This window comes from Coffea arabica, chromosome 1c (assembly GCF_036785885.1).
Source record: "Coffea arabica cultivar ET-39 chromosome 1c, Coffea Arabica ET-39 HiFi, whole genome shotgun sequence".
NCBI classification, from domain to species: Eukaryota; Viridiplantae; Streptophyta; class Magnoliopsida; order Gentianales; family Rubiaceae; genus Coffea; species Coffea arabica.
In genome coordinates, this window is record NC_092310.1 from 2,743,862 (window position 1) to 2,764,533 (window position 20,672).

The window sequence follows — 20,672 nt, forward strand, 5'->3', positions numbered from 1 at the left end:
TAAATTATAGTTGAAAAAAAGGTCCGCCAATTATAGCTCTGACAAGTTGGTCTTCCTAGGATATGGGGCAGAAACGGTCATCAGAAAGAAGGACCGTCCCTAAATGGTCCCCTCACAAGCCTCAATAAGAGGCTATAAAAGAGCCATGTTGACATGGATAAAAATGCTCCCGTTTTACTTAGTGAGCATGAAAAAATATTTTAAAAAAAACTTATCTTAACCTAATAGATTCCACTACTGTCAAAACTCTGTTTCAAAAAAATCCCGCCCAAAGTAATTGGGTGTGACTGTTCATTAAAATTTGAAGCCTAAAACTCTCCTTCCAAAAATTGTCAATATTCCTCCATAACTCTAGACTGAGGGCAAAATAACATTCAAAAACAAGAAAGTTGCAGACGAGGAGTGTCAAAGAAGAGCCATGGAAATATATTATCACCCATCAGTCATTACACTGGGGAAAAGGAAGAACTACTTGCTGAAGGAAAAGGTGTTGGGGATCTAATAATAGAAGGTGGTGTGATCTGAAACAGAGAAACACCCAATTGCATCCACATAAACCTTTCAGGTAACAGTGTTGCAAACCAATGACTTAATTTCCATTTTTTGGTGATTGGTATCCATTTATTTTACTTGTAGTCTCCGTGAAAACCTTTTGAATAGTAGAAGTTAAATTAGTTGATGGACTACACAAGGGAGGAGAGTAAAGAAAAATGTTGCACACCAAATGTTTGCAAAATAGAAAAAAGAACTTTCGAACCAATTAGTAGAAAGAGCTTTTACTAGGGATATGCAGGGGTATTTGTCTACAATAACAATAACATAGCAATAATATAGTCAAGGTTTTAGGCAGATAAAAGAAACAAAAATTTTCAAGTTATATTTTTCATTTGTGTTGATTAGTAGGGACATTTAATGGTGTAGAGAGAATTACACGGTGTTTATGGGCGATTACAACCAAGTAAATTAGGATGTACATTAAGAATAATAGTAAGGAAAGTGAATGATTAGGATGAATATTATAAGATATTCCAGTAAATGTGCCTTTACATCAATGTTGGATAGCAAAATAATATTTGTAATTAATTGGTCATAGTGAAGAAACAGTTTCATGCAGTTGTAAATTAATAACCATTTACATTAAAATGTTAAATCTGCTTAGAGAAGTAACAATGGAGGAAAAAGAGAAGGAAAAGAGGCCAACAAAAAGAGGGAAGTGCACACATTATTAACCATTAATGAGTGGTACCTCATGTTTGAAAATTAGTACTTATTCATATAACAGTTGTCTAGTAATTGAAGTGAATTACTTCAAACTTAATTGGTATGAGTATTTGAAATAATTTATATATATTAGGTTGAATATACATGTTGTTCAGTATGCCTTATGTAGTGCAAAAATATAATTATAAGATGTCTTAGTAGTGTGCCTATACATTATGTTAGATAACTATTATTTTTTGTGAATAAACAATGACTGTGAAGAAATACTTTCATATAGTTTTAAATTAATAATCAATTAACATAATGCCCCTGTTAAATAAAGGTGTGAAGGTTTGATAATAAAGGAAAAAAATAAAAGAAAGTGCACGCATCAAATATTAATGGTGGTCCTTGTTTGTATAATAATAGTATAGCAATTGAAGTGGATTGCTTCAAAGTTGATTCGTATTGATGTAAATTCTAATTTTTATGTGTTTGGTTGAATGTACATATTATTCAGTATGCCTTACTTACTGGTAGAAAATGGTTACAGGATGTCTTAGTTAATATGTCTGTACATCATGTTGGATAAGTGTTATTATTGGTGAACAATTAGTGATACTCGACAAATACTTTTATGTGGTTGTAATTTTGCAATGAAGTAATAGGATGATGTTAAAGTAAGATCTAAGGGATTTATAATGAAAGGAAAAGAAATAAAAGGAAGAGAAGTGGGGTGAAGTGCGCACACTATTAATTTGACAATTTATTATCGCATGTTTGTAACTTGGTACCTATTTGTACATTCCTAGTCTATAGGATTAAACTTGATTGGATAAGTGTATGTTGTAATATGTATGAATTAGGCTAAATGTACTAAATGTTTAGTATGCCTTACTCAGATTTGAATATAGTATATCATATTTAGTTGTGATTTTATAATGTCATATGAATGCCAGGACAAAACAGAAGCATATCAACCGTCCCTGAACAATGTAACATTTTTTTGAACATTTTATAATTCTATGTAAACTTCTTGTACATCCTTACAATAGAGGTGTGATATTTTGTTACTGTTCATATGGATCCCATATGTAATAATTGTGCTTCTATTGTTAAGTTTTACTAGTAGTTCACGTAAAGTTACGTCTTGTTCAAAAAATATTACATCATTCAAAATGGTTGTATTGAACAAAGTAAATAGCCTTTACAATTTGCATGAGCAGTGGCAAGATGGCAAGGAAAAGGACAATGAAGAATCCAAGTGAAAAGAAAGAAATATAAATAGGAGAACTACTGAGCTTGCAGAACCAATCCCATCATTTATAATTAGAAAGGAAAAAAAGAAATCAACTTGAGAAGAAGAAATGGAGCAAGCGAAACTCAACTAACAACATTGTATAAACCTTTTACCTTTTTTTATTTATTTGTTATCACAACATTTGTAAATTTTCAATTTCAATTTATAAAAAATGATATGTAGTGATAGGTAAGAATCCTTCTAGATACCATTGTAATCATTGCAGATTTTTGTTCAATTTGTAGATTTATTTGAAGCATTATATATATCTATTAGAATTGTTGTACATATTATTATAACTAGAGTGTACATTTGGTTAAATTTTTTTGTTCAATTTTTAGAAATATTTGTAAATAATAAAATTATCTAATAAAAAGACACTTTGTTATGTTTATAAACTTAACAGGCTCCTCCATTCTTCATTTCTTTTCGAAGAATCCATTCTTCATTTTAAATCATACATCATCTCTCTTTATGTATATGTTATTTTTATATGTATCATACCTAATAAACTCAAGGATAATTGTTCAAAGAGCAATTAAATGATAGAAGTATGCCAAAATTGACATCCCAACCACGTTTCTAAAGTTTTTAGTTTGGGATTTGGTAAAAAATAGAAACGAGTGACATTATGATTGGGTGTTACAAATTTGTTGATGGGCAATTATTGCTTTTTGAAATTATAATATATTGACAACTAAAATTTTACCTAAAGCCGTTACTTCCATAATAGTGATTGATGATTAGTTAAATTTTTGTTCAATCAGCATGTATATAATTTATAAGTAACCAAATGTAATTAATTTTAATCAATTTGTGAAACATAAATCTTTATTTTCTTAAACATATCATAAAATGGACTAAACAATTTGTCAGACATTAGTAACAAAAAATCAATAAAGATCAACATGGGATACAACATCAAAATGTTACTAATTAGCAATAGAAAGTAAATATTTTTTTTTACCAATTGATAGAATAGAAGTTATTGTTTTGGATATATTGTAAAACAGATCGAACTAACAATAAAAAAAATTAACAGCATATAGTACTTAAATACTAACTAGATTTGCAATACTAATAAACAAAATCTAAAATTAACAATTTTACTATTTTTGCCTCTAGTACATTTTAAAATAGATTGAACATGTGGTAATGAATTAAGAACTAAATGTAGGTAAATTCTAACGAGTGTTACGAGTCTTGCACAACGAAACTATCTAATTATCCAATCTAATTTCTTTGCTCCACTAGCATTGATTGATATCCATTGATTCGTCAAAAGAAGTTGTCTTTGCTCTTGACATGCTACAAAATAAGGTGAATAAGATATCATGTGTTAACAATTACATACAGGGCATAGTTAATCAAATCCCAATTTGTACGCCTATATGAACTCTATGTAACCAACGAACAACTATATAGTAAATTCATTCTTACATTATGTGTATGCACATGACAATGTGTAAAGGCTAACAACCTATTACAGATTCAAACAATAGACTGACTTTTGTAAATTTATGACCATGTAAGCATACAAAACATAGAACACTACTTCATACCCACAAACAACTTGTACACTCCACAGAAAAATACTAATATCAACTATACCAAAGTTTCTAGAATACATTCCAAATCATGTAGTTACTTTTTGCAGCGCTATATCTAATCTCCTTTTACAAAAATATATAATCAAGTAATTAACACCTAACATGATGTACATTTTTATAAACTGATTGTACCTTATAGATCATCCTGTGTAAAGTGCTCACGAACAAACTAATACTCTTCATACAAGTAAAATTACACATCCATTATAGAGAGATGCACAAGTTGATTAAAGGGCCAATAACCATTCCAAAGTTATACGCACCATTGCACTGCCTTTTATAGATATACACAGTCAAGTAACTAACATCTAATATATTGTACATTTTTGTAAACTGATTGTATCTCATGAATCACCCCATGTAAAGTGCTTATAGGCAAATTAGTATTAGCTATACAAATAAAATTACACACCTACGGCAGCCTGCAAGGAGATGCACAAGTGGGTCAAAGCACCAATAACCATTCCAAATATATGCATACCATTGCACTATGCATGTGGTTGCAATGACTAATTGCAATATGCATATAGACAAATAACTGCATGTTCAACAATTTCTACGCATTGTACTTGGTTGGTTACACGGTGTACATTATTTCAACCAGATTATACATTCACTAAGTATTTATATAGATGCTACTTAATGAAGTAAACTATAGTGTATGCATAAAATTTTATTGACCGATGTTACAATGCTAAAATTGTTCTTGTGGTTGGTTGGATGTGATTCCTATGTCTTCTATTAGTAACGATGGTAATAAACCAGCCAACACATTAAATGAATCACTATCAATTAAACATAGGCACACTACTAAGTCATCTTGTAACCATTTTTTTGCATTGCATAAGGCACACTAAACAATAAGTACATTTAGCCTAATATATATAAATTATTTCAAACACTCATACCAATTAAGTTTGAAATAATTCACTTCAATTACTAGATAGCTGATATATGAATAAGTACTAATCTTAAAAAATGAGGTACCACTCATTAATGTTTAATAATGTGTGCACTTTCCTCTCTTTTTTAGCCTCTATTCCTTCTTTTTTTCGTCCATTGTGATTTCTCTAAGCAGATTTAACATTTTAATGTAAATGGTTATTAATTTACTATCCAACATTGATGTAAAGGCACACTCACTAGAACATCTTATAATCCATCCTAATCATTCACTTTGTTTACTATTACTCTTAATGTACTTCTGTTTTACATCGATGTAATCACCTATAAACACCTAATAATTCTATCTAGACCATAAGATGTCCCTATTAACTCACACAAAGAAAAATATAACTTCAAAAATTTCCTTTTCTTTTATCTGCCTAAAACCTTGACTACGTTGTTGATCTATTGTTGTTATTGTAGTCAATTACCCTTACTTATCCCCTAATAATAGCTCTTTCTACTAATTGGTTTGAAAGTTGTCCTTTTTTTTTTTTTTTGCAAACATTTGGCGTGCAAAATTTCTCTTTACTCTCCTTTCTTGTGTAATCCATCAATTGATTAAACTTCTACTATTCAAAGGGTTTCCATGGCGACTACAAGTAAAATAGATGGACGCCATTTATCAAAAAATGGAAATTAAGTCATTGGTTTGCAACATTGTTGCCTGAAGGGTTTATGTGGATGCAATTGGGTGTTTCTTGGTTCAGATCCCACCACCTTCTACTATCAGATCTCCAGAACCTTTTCCTTCAGCAAGTAGTTCTTCCTTCTTCTCAGTGTAATGATTGATGGATGATAGTATATTTCCACGGCTCTTCTTTGGCACTCCTCATCTGCAACTTTCTTGTTTTTGAATGTTATTTTACCCTAGTTCTAGAGTTATGGAGGAATATTGACAATTTTTGGAGGGAGAGTTTTAGGTTTCGAATTTTAATGAACAGTCATGCCCAATCAATTTGGGCGGAATTTTTTTGGAACGGAGTTTTGACAGTAGCGGAATCTAATAGGTTAAGGCAAGGTTTTTTTTTTAATTTTTTTCATGCTCACTAAGTAAAACAGGAGCGTTTTTATCCATGTCAATGTGGCTCTTTTATAGCCTCTTATTGAGGCTTGTGAGGGGACTGTTCAGGGACGGTCCTTCTGATGACCGTCCCTGCCCCGTATCCCCACTGAACCTCCTCTGTCCAAGTCATTGCGCCTCTAAATAGTAAATAAACAAAGATGGAAAAATAGCCATTTTCGTCCCTAAACTTTTTTTGTCCGTCAATTTAGTCCCTAACTTTTATTTTTAGCCAATTTAATACATGAATTTAATTTTTGGATCCAATTAAGTCCTTCCGCCGCCACCTAAAAGTAATTTAGCTCCTAATTTAACATTAAACAAGGGCATTTTGGAAACTTTGAATTATTTCTTCTCCACTACCAGCCTCCACCACCAACCACCCGCCTCATCCTTCATGATCGGCAATTTTGGATATACCAGCAACACCAGTAATCCATCGGCGGAGGGATTACTACGGCTCCGCGGCCTAAAATTTGAAAGATTGGAAAAGAAGCCAATGTTTCCCAGCAAGAACAGAGCAATAAAAACCACGCATGTCAAAACCACATATCCACTCATGGTTCGCCAAATTGGCCGAGTCCGAGTTGACTCAGCCGAGTCATAACCGGAACGGGGCTCACCGGTATGATACCGACACCCGCATCGCCGTTTCACCGGAATCCGAGTTGACTCGGATTGACTCGGTCGATATTTACCGAGTCAACTCAAATCAATAAGAAATCAGTAAAACTTACCGAGTTTGACCGAGTCAACTCGCGAGTCAGACAACAAAATCACCCACATGATTTCTTCTTTCTCCCACCGGTTGCCATCCTCATTCCATCACTTCTGCCAGTGCAACCCATCATAATTAATTGAGGTTTCTTGAGGGTTGTGATTGTAAGACTCGTAATTTCGTTGGGATTGATCATAATCTTCAGATTGGGAGTACAACAAGAAGAATTGGAGCAAATTTGGAAGTAAGATGAATCTGTAAAAATTTTGTGGGATTCGGGGTTTTGGAAATTTTTGTAGGTGGTGGTAAACTGGTAATGGTGGTGGAGCTTGAGAAGAGAGAGACAGAGAAGAAATAAAGGGGGGGAGGCGGTGGAAAGATGAATCTGTAAAAATTTTGTGGGATTCGGGGTTTTGGAGATTTTTGTGGGTGGTGGTAAACTAGTAATGGTGGTCTTGAGAAGAGAGAGACAGAGAAATAAAGTGGGGAAGGCGGTGGAATGGAAACGTTTTCTAGGGATTATGGGAGGCAGTGTGGGTTGTGTAGGTGGGAATGTGAGGGGATAGAATGGAGTGAGGAGAGAGAGAGAGATAAACACCCAACAAAAAAAAAAGAAAAAGAAAAAATTACAGCTAAATTACAGCTCAAAGGCCACCAGATTCTATCTCACGTCCTTTCCAACTTTCTCTCTAACCCGAACAAACATTTCTTGGTCAAAGGGGATACCTAAAACTTCATTCCTCTGTTTTTTGAATGCATTCACGTTTCCATTCATTCAACATTTCAACCCCCTAACACCATAGGAACAAGAGATTAGAATAGTCCAACAAATATTAAATTGGATTAGTTAACAACAAATGAACTGGGTTTTTTTCAACATCTTTTGTTTATTAATTAGAACTACGTCATTTTTTTTAAAGACTTACATGGTATCTATGTTAACTTAGGTTTTTTATCAAATTTAATTTGATAGTTGTATTGCTTATATTATTTTTTATTTTTAATAATTTTTTTTAGAATTTTTGAAAGTTTTATATACTTTAACTCGCGTATCACTCGATATTTAATCGATATGCCGCGACGGATGTGGAACAACCGCGACCGCGACCCGCGGCGGCGAACCATGCATCCACTACTGCATTTTTCTTTTACCTCTATTCCTAAGTGGCGGAGGGATAGATTTTGTCTTGCTTTGCTTCACCAAAACTGATGGTTTTTGAGATCTTTTGGTAACGGTAGGAAAACAGTACTTAACCTCAGATTCCTTTATTGTTCCAGGTACGATTTCAGATTTTGGAGTGCATTCCCCAATATCGTTTCCATCGGAACTTCTGCTCCACCGGCCTTCTTTCTCCCCTTCTTCCTCAATCTCTTCTCCCTTTCCTAGACAAATCAAACGGACGTCATTGATGGAAAGCCAAGTGAAGAAAAGCACACTTACTCAGGCACATGAATTGGAAATTCAAAATTTCTTACATTGTCTCTGAGCTCGGCTTCTTTTTGTGCTCGTAATTCAGCCCTCATTTGCGCTTTCTTTGCGATCCTCTTTTTCCTCTCCAGTGCCTCCAGAGCCTTAGCTTTCTCCTCTAGTCGCCGTTGCTCCCTCAACTTGGCTGCTGCCTCTGCCTTCGTTAACTCTTTAGCCTTCCTTAAGATGCTCTGATTTTGTCTTATTGTGTCAGTGAGTCTGGAAGAGGGAATTCTTATTTCTACTCTAAACATGCATGCCTAAGGTGGCTAGGCTTCTATTTAAAACATGGGATTCCACTCTTGGAGACTTGAGGCTTTTGTGATTTTTACCGCCATGGAAGAATTTTGGTACTATAGTTGTTATGGTTCACAATTTGCAGAATGGGTGGGGCCCACATTTTTCATTGTTCGGGCTTTTGAATAATTGGGTTGGTGAAATTATGGGTTCGATGCAAATTTCGCAGGTGGAAGGTTGGTTTTCTCGGGGTAGTTGAGGTAGTGGTTGTGGCTGTGGTAGTGGTGAGAGGGGCAGCTGCTGGGGTGCAGTGGTGGTGGTGGTTCATCTTCGTTGGTGGGGTCTTGAGATTGCAGGGGCCTCGCCGGGGTTGCCAAATTGTTGCCAAATTGCCAAAGTGTGGATTACCGGTGTTGCTGGCATTATCGCCGATCATGAAGGAGGAGGCGGGTGGTTGGTGGCGGAGGCTGGTAGTGGAGAGGAGATAATTCAAAGTTTTCAAAATGTTCTTGTTTAATGTTAAATTAGGAGCTAAATTACTTTTAGGTGGCGGCGCCGCCGTAGAAGGATTTAATTGGATCTGAAAATTAAATTTATGTATTAAATTGGTTAAAAATAAAAGTTAGGGACTAAATTGAAGGACAAAAAAATTTAGGGACGAAAATGACCATTTTCCCAACAAAGATTCTGGACCTTATCTCACACTGCCCTAGGAAACTTGCAATAAAAAAATAAATGACTTTGAGATTCTTCTTGGTGCTGACACAGCTCACACATGGGTGATATATTCACTAGGAGGCAAGAACCGCGCGTCGCGCAGTAGAGATGAAATTGTGAACGCCCAGCTCAGTATGATGAGCTGGAATATGAAAAAGGAGAAAAATGGAGCTAACAAGGAATTTGTAAAACAAGGGTTGAAGCAGTAAAAGATTAGTGGCAGGAACTAACAAAAGTCGATTGATCAGAGAGAACCCATTTTTTTTCGGTTTCTTTGGCCATTATGTTGATTATTGCATCCTAATATAGGGACACTCTACCGTACTGGGGAGGATGAAGCAAACCTAAATGCTTGGAAAATGACAGCATTAGCCCAAAAAAAAAAGAAGGAAAAATTTACTTACTAACTAACTGCTGCTACCGTCAGGTCATTTCCTTATTACATCTCTTTGACAGTGCAGTGCAGGTGTTAATTTAGTAGGAGGTGGGATGATTAAATGACAAGCAAACTTCTATGCAAAATAATTATCTCATCAACAAATAAGATTAGAATAATGAAATGATAGAAAACGAGTTTTAAAAATTATTTATCATCATAAGGAGCATCAATCAAGTGGTTCCCTGCTCCCTTCGTTCCTTACTTTATTTTTGGTTCTTTTTCTTTTTTTGTTGTTTGAGAGAGGGGGGGGTTTCAGTTGGAGGCAAAAGCCTAGTTACATAGGAATATTACACCCATCAAAAAAAGCCTGAAGAGCTAATTTTTCTGCTTTGATGGCTTATTGAAATGCTTAAGATTGCAACCATCACACTGGATAAAAAAAATGCACCATCCAAAATGTTATTCAGGCCTGTAACCAAAGTTAGCATCAACTTTATTGCTAAACATCAAAGGCTAATAAGTACATTCCATTGGAACATCTATTATCAAAGCTGAACATCAAACTGAGGTAACCGAAGTACATTCATTATTAAAGCTTGATAAGTCCATTGTCAAAGCTTGAAGCGATAAACAACAGCAGCAACTTGCTGAACATTAAATTTGCAGCGGGGTAAATCATCAAACGGAAAATGCAAAGTGCCATGGATACAACTTCTCTATCCCTTTTTGATCGAACACCAGCAAACTGAGGTAAGGTGCATGAGGCTCTTTCCAAGGAAGCCGGTGATAGACGAGTTCTGAGCCAGCTCTGCGAAACATTGGTTTTCGATCTTAATTGACAATCCAAATACAATACATCACAATAAGCACGACAAAATGGCAGTTTGGTGGGGAAAAAATAAAACCTGAGGATTGTGTTGGGATCCGTGACAACAGCACCATCAACCTTAATCTGTAGCCAAAAATAGCACTCAACTTACAGCAAAACCCAGCCAGCCATGTAGCCGGGAAATTTTCAGAATTTGGACAATGGTACCGAGAATAATCAAAACCTGTTTGTTCTTTATTCTCTACAACCAACTGCTCAATTATCAGTACATTAAGAAATCTCAAAATCTTAACACAAAACTACAGCTTATTCAGCAATTAGTGTCAGCCAAAAAAGGATATAGGGGAACGAAAAAATTAAAGAAAAATAAATAATTCTTTTGAAGGAAAAGAGAGAGGTAATCAAAAGTTGTATCCATGTGCCAATGATTCATAGTTCCTCACTAATGCTCGACTGGATACATATATAAGCATTTCAAGATGTAAAATCAACAAGGCCATAAGTCAAGCTAACAAGTCATTTTACAAGTTCCAAATAAATTGTAGTTCCTTGGCATCAGATAAACAAAGAGAACAGGAAAAGAGAGAAATCTAGAGTCGTAATTAATTACTTCTTAAACAGCTGAATGACACAATCTAGTGGGTGAACCTGTTTATGTTGAGGGCGTTGGCTCCTCCTTCAGGCTGAGCAAGCAGTTCAAGGCTTTGTAATGGAGGACCCAAATTTTCATCCTCTCTCCCTTGAACTTTTACGGTAACAATATGACCACAAAATCTTATGATAACAAACCCTAGAGTGGCAATGTCCTGCAATTAAAAGTTTATAGATTCATTTAACTGAACTGGAGCAAATGAACAAGAAAAGGTCAAGATCTTCATTCAAAGGCATTGTTAATGATATCCTTAGTATTCTCTTACATGGGCAGCAGTATTTTCATCAGCTGTGATCCCTTCAGTAGGTTCCTTTCAATTAACTTTTCTGTGTCTACATCAGTGGCCTGAGCCCCATCAATCTCAGTATCTACTTTGCAGCTAGCATCTAAAACATCTTTTGTGACAGATACACATAAATCTCCTACTCTCTCTGTATAATTTGTCTGAGTGCTTACAGCGGAATGAGCTAATTCTGGCATTCGCATTACAAACTGGACAGCGGAAATAGCTCTACAAATGGCAACATCTACAAACAAGCTATGAAGAAGGAAAGCTTTTCTGTCTCGAATCTACCTCTCCTCTGCTGTCTTGCATAGCATAGAAGCAAGAAATGAAAATTCATTAGCATAAGGTAGTAAATCACTTTTGCCATCTCTGCCAAGACCGCTTCCATTTCCTCCCCACCTTTCATCCTCAGTGGGAAGAGGTGGAAAAATAGAAGGTGATAATGCCACTACAGGGGGAATAAGCCATGTGTTAGCTCTGAAGCCATATGGGAGATTTCCAAACTGCAATACCAGAAATTACAATAGAATTGTGAGGCAAAATGAATCTGGATGAAAAAGAAGATTTGGCATGGTACCAAGCAATAAACAGGAGCAGAGAAAGCTCGACAAGGAATAACAAAAATGGACAGATTTCTACACCTTGTTACACTCTGCAAAAGCTTTCATCACATCGTTATAGGCCTGAAAAAAAAAATAAAGTTCTCTGAGGTTTGCAGGAATATCGTTAATCAGCCAAATGGAGGACTTTGGAAGCATCTAATGCAGCAGCAAGTATATCTCACACAACAAACGACAAAAGAAAATGTACCCAACTTCTTGTCAGAATAAGGTAGATTTGGCAGACTTTAAACAGTAGTAAGACTTTTAAAGACTTAAACTTGATCACGTCAATTATGACACAGAACTAACTAAAACTATGATGGAAACTCAAAGCATCAGATTACCTATCTTGTCAAGATCTCTACTTCCTCTATAGCAAGGAAGAACATATTGACAAAAAAATGTAAAATGATATAACATAATCACAACATTACTCAAGAAAATAAAGCTTCTATGGTTTCTCTGCTGAATGACAAGACTGCGATGCTTATTGGGCATTTTGAGCACTGTACGTTGAACAAGAGTGAACATTGTCATCGTGGAGCGGAAGACATTTCAAATTCTTAGTTAAGAAAAAAATAACTGATACAGCCTTTTTTTATTGTTTCCATCCCACACATCGACATAACCATCACAACCTCAAGTAGCAAATGTACCATAGCTACAAATTAAAATCAGTTTTGAGACAGATTTTGGCAAAAAGCTAAAGGTATTCAATCAATAGATAATTGTAATGGATCCAACTCAATCATTCAACATATAATAAATCAAGAAAAGATAGGTCCACCAGTAATGATTATTGGCATTGATTTTCCTTTTTAACAAAACCTGAAAAACACATAAAGGCCAAAGTTGCCAACTTCCAATGAATAACTGCTAAACAATAATCTCTTCGTTGTGGATAAATGTATATGCAGCACTTACATAAGATGAAATGCAATTTAATTCACGAAGTAGACAATGTCCCTTCTAGCTCCAGGTTTCCAATGACATTCAAACACATACCTACACATATACACATATAAACCCTCATGTAGTAGACAATTATCAAGGTCTGCCTGTTTCATTCTCATTCAATTCTTGACATGAAAGAACTTCATTTTGCTGGAAAGGTATATCCAATCACATTTAGAAGCTGCTTTGATTGAATAACAGAACATGTTCATCAACTATATCAATGTTGATACACTTAGTCTCAGGTTGGTACACTTAGGCGCAGGGAGTACATCATAAGTCAGCATAGAGTAAAAAAATGTATAGTTTTTTCAACCTTTTCTCCTTTTTTTTTTGTTGCTTTAACTGTTTCCTTTCTCTGTTTCCTCTAAGCAAGGGTAGTTTGTCTGTCATTGTTATAATAATCCTTTTCTTATGATGACAGAAATTAGAAAAAGAAAAAAGAAATAAGTAATGAGCTTGTAGATCTACATTGGGAAAATGTTAACTAATTCTGCAAATTAAAAGAAAACCAGATAAAAATATATTTGGAGAAAAATCTTACAAGCAATAATTTGAACTTCGACTCGCCATCACAGTAGCCATCTCCGCATTGTACATCTTGTTGTTGCTGAAAATTGCCTCAATCTACTCAAGGCATGACAAAATAATCAGGAAACAATATTTATAAAAGCAATTAATTTTTTGTATATTACAAATAACAAATAAAAAAATCCAATTAGATATAATCTGAAACGAGTTGTAGTCAACATATCTTTAACTTTTTCTTCAACATTTCACAGAAGCAAATACTTCAAATAATGCCGACCAAGTTTGAATTATATACCCTACACATGCAGTGAGAGATGCCGATGATGGCGACGAGCTTGCGGCGGATTTGAAAGCCCCTCCAATGGCTGAGAGGGGATCCGGCGAGAATGAAGTTGAAATGGAGGGAGGTGGAAGGGAAATCCTAGGGCTGGTGGGAGAAGGGAAACCCATAATGCTAGGTGCAGAATAGAAGGAGCCGATAAAGGAGAGGGAGACGGTGTGGCGGTGAAGGAGGAGGAGGAGTGAACGGATGCAAAAGCGAAAAAAGGAAAAAACGGAAAAAAAACAGAAGAAGAAACGGTAAAAAAAGCGGAGGGAGGCGAAGGGGGGAATCCTATATTAGGGACAATGGTGGTTATTGTCGGTAGTTCTACGTTTGAGGGATTTGAGGAGTGGCGGCCGAGGAGAAGAAAATCGTCTTCTGTTCAAGAAAGAGAGACAAAAAGAATGAAATAAAGAAAAGAAAGGAGAGAATAGAAGAAACGGCGGAGCTAACCCTAGTTCGAACAATTTTTTTGTTGTGTGTAGAAAGACATGGCCGAACTCCTGGCTATGAAGAAGTAGAAAGCTCACCGGAAAGGAATTTTATGTTGAGATGTAGAAAAGGTACAATGGAGGAGGAGGAGGAGGAGCGTACCTCACCGGAAAGGAGCGCACCTCACCGGAAAGGAAGAGGTAGAAAAGGTACAATGGAGGAGGAGGAGGAGTCGCAAACGGACGGCAGCTGATTTGGACTACTGCAACACAAAGAAAGCGAGAGACAGAGGATGCATGACCGCTACGCAGCTCGAAATGGGAATCAAAGAACAAAAAGCAAAAATATCAGTTTCAGGTTACAACTCACAGAGGAATCTCACAGTGAATCGTGCACTTCACCGGAAGTAAGAAGAAGAGAAAAAGAAAACCTACAACGGAGGAAAAGGAGGAGAACCGAATGGCTACCACTGCAATCCAGAGACCGCGAGAGACCGAGGATCAACGCTCCTTGCGTGGTAAGAAGAGAAACAGAGCAACATCGTCCAGAAGAAGGAGAGAGAGAAGTTAGGCGAAAGAAGAGGCATTGGATACTGCCGGATAGAGAAACAAGTCTATCAATGCGGCAGACGACGCAGCAGGAGGCACATGGGTTACTGCCAGAAGAAAGAGAAGAGGCCAACGGAGCTGAACCCGTCGCGCCATGCGCGAACAACACAATGCCGCTAACCCACATGCGCGGCATGTGAGAGGATGACGAAAACCTCCAGGTCATCATAGCTCTTCGCATGTTATCTACTTATGTTGAAAATAGGGAGAGCTACGCCAATCGTTCACACATATCACTATTGGATATTTTAATAAAAATATTATTATTATTTTGAATTCATTCACATGCTTATTTTTAATTCAAATGCAATAAATTACAAATTTTGAAATGAATTTTCAGTTACAAGATCACCATTAAAAATTTAGGTCTTGTATTTGTAACCTATGTAATGATTAGGTTTTAAGAATTTATTTATTGAATTTTGACTATTATACAATGACCTAAACCTTTTCAAATTTTGTAACTGAAAAATATGACACATTTATTCCATTTAATGGTGGTATTCTAATACTCCTAAAAATTTAGCCGGTCACTATCAACCAAGTTTGACACACTTTTCTTGCTATCTCAAAAAAAAAAACACTATCTTCCTCTCATTTCTATTGGGCATTAGTTAGATGTTGAGAAGAGCTTTAGCTTCTCTAAACTGTGTAGATTTAGTAGAAGCAACAGCATAGGCTGGGCTGTTGTATCCCAGAAGCAACGTGCTATCAACCTTCTACACCGAGCATAATCTCGAAAAACGTGAATCATCTTAAGAGAGCGACCGAGTCCGCGCCTCACCTAGCCAAAATTACTTTATTTCTCTTTCTTTGACTTTTGTTTTGCAGGTTGATCGTGCATATCAAGTTCTAAAGGAACAACCTGATGTGAAAATTTAGTCTCTCAAAATGAAAATAATCAGCTTTAATTCTTAACAAACAAAAAATGATCACATTTGGTCTCTTTTTACTTTTCCGAGCAAAATTTGGCCGGAATTCAGTTAGTACACATGCCATGCCCAATTTTTAAAGGATAAAAGTGGCAAACCAACTCACTATTGACTAGAAATGTGAGAAACTAGGTGCAAAGCTTTAGTTAAACATTCATCAAAAAAACACAAAACTAACCTAACATTACCTACAATTCATCTCAACATAAAACAAACCCGAATTGCAAACTTCCAGCTGATTGAAATTCATCTGAAGGAAATTGGTGATTGAAATCTTGAAAGGGGAAAGCTAACCGGGTTAATGAATGAAGAAGATAACACCAAAATCCCAGATTACGGTATGTATTTTTTAATCCTAAATGAAAGAATTTGTGGATTGATTGAAAGATGAGTTAATACTTTGAAAAGTTACAATAATCAGGATCAGGGTAGAGACATATTTAGCTAGAAGAAGGATTTGTGATGTCTTTGAAACAGTAGATACATATTTCGCTAGAAGTTACATGCTTGATGCATTTCTTGCAAAGAACAATCCTTCAAAAGCTGTCTAGGGAGTTGAAGGCGTTGTTTGGGATTACTATAATCGATCCAAAGGCCACAGTCATGGCAGTCAGACAAATTTGAAAGGTCCCGGGTTTTCTTATCATTCCGGGGCAAATGAACTGGGACAAAATTCTGATGTAATGGAGTATGTTTGGGTTTTGGTATGGCAAGGAGGCGTTTTTGGGAGGGGGAGTGGGTAGGGGTCAAGGGAAGTGGTGGAGGAACAAAATTTGACATTTTGGGTACAGTTTTGGTGCTGAATTTGCAATGGATTTGCCTGAGATTTGTTGTAGTGCGGTGGGGGAGGATGTTTCATTTTGGAGACATGCATGCTGCGGTGTCAAAGGAGTTCTATTGGCCACTAGGCATTGCTATTTGTAGAGGGGTTTTTGATGGTCTAAGAAATGAAAGCGGAGGATAAATTTGAACCGCAAGGACTTTATACTAGTACTAGTACCAGTAGATTGTTATGAAATAACAAAAATGTGGATGTCCCTTTGTATTCCCAAGGGGATTAATTCATGATTTTATGGCTACTTATGTATAGAAGTTACAATTTATAAATCCATTCATGTAGTGGAGAAACCGTTTCATAGGTTTCTTCATATTATTGTAGTAATTGATGTTTAATAAGATTTATGTACCTTTAATCTTGTAGTGCCTATATATAGAGGTACATTGAGACCCTTTGTGATGACTTTTGTATCTTGTTGAAATATAAGGTATCATTATTCCTTTCTCTACTCCTTTCTCTAATACTTTTTCAATTTCTATTGTAGTATTTCATTTTATTAATTTTATAACACGTTATTAGCACGAAAGCTCTTCTTTTGAGCAAAGGCGAAAACGGAGGCGCTACTTTGAGCAAAAGTGAAGCACAAGATTTTGCTGAAATTCTGCCCGTATTTCTTCAAGTGACTTTTGAGGTAAATTTCTAAGTCAAAATCTTATTTCAATTTCTTATGGCTAATCTTACAAAACAAGAGTTTGTACCTCTTGATATTTCTGGAAAAAATTATTTATCATGGGTATTGGATGTTAAAATCCATCTTGAGGCAATGGGTTTTGGTAATACTATTGTGGAAAAAAATGAATCCTCAAACCAAGACCGTACCAAAGCTATGATTTTTCTTCGTCATCATTTAGATGAAGGATTAAAATCAGAGTATCTTACTGTTAAAGATCCTCTTGTCCTTTGGCGAGATTTGAAAGAAAGATTCGACCACCTGAAGTTGATCGTTCTTCCAAAAGCCCGATATGATTGGCTTCACTTACGGCTGCAAGATTTTAAATCTGTCAACGAATATAATTCAGCCATGTTCAGAATCACTTCTCAATTATCATTATGTGGCGAAAAAGTCACTGATGAAGATATGTTAGAAAAAACATTTTCTACTTTTCATTTCTCTAACATGCTCCTGCAGTAGCAATATCGAGAGAAGGGGTTTAAAAAATATTCTGAACTTATTGCATGTCTTCTCTTGGCTGAACAAAACAATGAATTGTTGCTGAAAAATCATGAGTCCCGACCAACTGGTGCAAATCCATTCCCTGAAGCGAATGCGACCCAATTTCAAAATTCTGGTCGAGGTCGTGGACGTGGCCGTAGAGGTGGCCGTGGAGGAGGCCGCGGACGTGGTCGTGGCCGTGGACGTGATCGTAGTAAATTTGTGCCCCGTGAAAATTTTAACCGGGGCAAGCAACAAAATGTTTCCCAAAAGAGAGAAAATAACTACGATCAGAAAAATGGAGAAAAGAAAGTTTATGAAGAAAAATGCTACCGGTGTGGTATGGAAGGTCATTGGTCTCGTACCTGTCGTACGGCCGAACACCTTGTTGACCTCTATCAAGCATCATTGAAAAAGAAAGACAAAGGTGTTGAGACAAATTTCATTGATCAAAAGAATGACTATGATGATGGTGATGGTGCTGACATGACACACCTCGATGTTGCTGATTTTTTTGAACATCCTGAAGATGTCAACAAATATCCCATGATTATTTAGATATTTTTATGATGCTTTATATCTTTCATGTAATTTCCTTTCCATTGAATATTTATTTTCGCATCTTTATTAATATTTATTTTTGTTTGAAATTTTCTTCCTGAAAAAGAAATGGATATCAAATATTTGGGATTAAATAATGGTGATGATGATATTTGTCTCATTGATAGTGCTACTACGCACACCATATTGAAAAATAAAAAATATTTTTCTTATTTGAAAATGGGAGAGACAAATGTTAATACCATTAGTGGTAGTGCAAAATTGATTGAAGGCTCCGGAAGAGCCACTATATTTCTCCCTGAAGGGACTAAAATTATTGTAAATAATGCACTATTCTCTCCTAAGTCCCGAAGAAATTTATTAAGTTTTAAACATATTCGCGAAAATGGATATCATATCGAGACAATGACTGAGACAAATGGTGAATTTTTATTAATCACAAGTATCCTTTATGGGAAAAAATGCAAAGTAGAAAAATTACCTTCTTTTTCTTCTGGGTTATATTATGCACAAATTAGTGCAATTGAAATTCATCACCTAGTAGACCAGAAGTCTACTCGTCCCGATGATTTTATGATTTGGCATGATCGTCTCGAACATCTTGGATCTATAATGATGAGACGAATAATTGAGAATTCACATGGCCACTCATTGAAAAATAAAAAAGTATTAAAAGCCAATGAATTCTCTTGTGTTGCTTGTTCTCAAGGGAAATTAAATATTAGACCATCACAAGTTAAAGTTGGGACTGAATCCTCTGCATTTCTAGAACGAATTCATGGTGATATATGTGGGCCTGTAGATCCACCATGTGGACCATTTCGATATTTTATGGTGCTAATTGATGCATCAACTAGATGGTCACATGTATGTTTATTATCTACTCGCAACTTGGCATTTGCGAGATTACTTGCTCAAATAATTAAATTGCGAGCACAATTTTCAGATTTTCCAATAAAGAAAATTCGTCTAGATAATACTGGTGAATATTCGTCACATGCTTTTGACGATTATTGTATGTCCATTGGAATAACTGTTGAACATCCTGTAGCCTATGTTCACACACAAAATGGTCTAGCCGAATCACTTATTAAACGGCTACAATTAATTGCTAGACCATTGTTGATGAGGTCTAAGCTTCCTTCATCTGCTTGGGGACATGCTATTTTACATGCAGCAACACTTGTGAGAATTAGGCCAACAAGTTATCACACTTATTCTCCCCTACAATTAACTTTTGGTTATGAGCCAAATATTTCTCATTTACGAATATTTGGTTGTGCGGTGTATGTTCCAATTGCACCGCCCCAACGTCGTAAATTGGGCCCACAAAGAAGATTGGGGATATATGTCGGATATGAATCACCTTCAATCATTAAGTATATGGAACCATTAACAGGTGATTTATTTACTGCGAGATTTGCAGATTGTCATTTTGACGAATCACATTTTCTGACATTAGGGGGAGATAAAAATCAACCGAAAAAGGAAATCACTTGGAAAATATCATTGAATTTCCTTGATTCTCGTACTAAAGAATGTGAATTAGAAGTTCAAAGGATTATACATTTGCAAAAAATTGCAAATCAATTACCGGATGCATTTAATGACTCCAAAAGAGTTACTAAATCACATATTCCTGCTGAAAATGCTCCGATTAAAATTGATGTCCCTAAAGGACAAATCACAAGTGCTAATGAGTCTAAAGCACGCCTGAAGCGTGGGAGATCTCTTGGTTCCAAAAATAAAAATTCTCGAAAGAAAAGAGGAATAGATGAATCAACAATTAGTGACAAAATTCAACCTCCTGAAGAGGTCACTCCTAAAGAGCCAATTCTTGAAGAGAATAAAATTATAGAAAATTCAATAAATTTTGTCACTTCAAGAAAAAGTTGGAACCGAAAAGAAATAATTATTGATAATATTTTCGCATATAATATAGCACTTGATATTATGGCAGAGGACGAGGATCATGAGCCTAGATCGGTTGATGAATGTCGAGGTAGAAATGATTGGCCAAAATGGAAAGATGCGATCCAATCTGAATTGGACTCACTGGCTAAAAGAAAAGTTTTTGGACATGTAGTCCAAACACCTGAAGGTGTAAAGCCAATAGGATATAAATGGGTATTTGTGAGAAAAAGAAATGAGAAAAATGAAATTGTGAGATATAAAGCAAGACTTGTAGCCCAAGAATTTTCACAAAGGTCTGGATTTGATTATGATGAAACGTATTCACCTGTAGTAGATGCTATCACATTTAGATATCTTGTGAGTTTTGCAGTACATGAAAAATTAGATATGCGCCTAATGGACGTCGTTACTGCATATTTAT

General features: G+C 35.7%; 1 protein-coding gene and 2 long non-coding RNA genes across 3 annotated transcripts; 1 reads left to right on the forward strand and 2 right to left on the reverse strand.

Annotated features, from left to right (window-relative positions):
• Positions 1-3,568: 3,568 nt before the first annotated feature.
• Positions 3,569-7,427, reverse strand: LOC140038678 (uncharacterized). The gene is made up of 2 exons (XR_011842276.1): positions 6,856-7,427; positions 3,569-3,808 (listed from the first exon to the last, which is right to left on the reverse strand). It is a non-coding gene; the product is annotated as an uncharacterized lncRNA (long non-coding RNA).
• A 2,680-nt stretch (positions 7,428-10,107) lies between these two features.
• Positions 10,108-12,072, reverse strand: LOC113724745 (uncharacterized). The gene is made up of 5 exons (XR_003457353.2): positions 12,046-12,072; positions 11,384-11,907; positions 11,115-11,272; positions 10,543-10,589; positions 10,108-10,445 (listed from the first exon to the last, which is right to left on the reverse strand). It is a non-coding gene; the product is annotated as an uncharacterized lncRNA (long non-coding RNA).
• Positions 12,073-17,386: 5,314 nt separating this feature from the next.
• On the forward strand, positions 17,387-18,334 carry LOC140038279 (uncharacterized). The gene is made up of 2 exons (XM_072083470.1): positions 17,387-17,686; positions 17,756-18,334. Exons 1-2 carry the CDS (start codon positions 17,387-17,389, stop codon positions 18,332-18,334), a joined length of 879 nt encoding a protein of 292 aa, XP_071939571.1.
• The last annotated feature ends 2,338 nt before the right edge of the window (positions 18,335-20,672 follow it).

Excerpts from the sequence above, each read along its gene's own strand:
- LOC140038279 (XM_072083470.1), top strand. The coding sequence starts at position 17,387 with ATGGGTTTTGGTAATACTATTGTGGAAAAAAATGAATCCTCAAACCAA. Across the intron at positions 17,687-17,755 it reads TATCATTATGTGGCGAAAAA|CAATATCGAGAGAAGGGGTT; the intron begins GTCACTGATGAA and ends CTCCTGCAGTAG.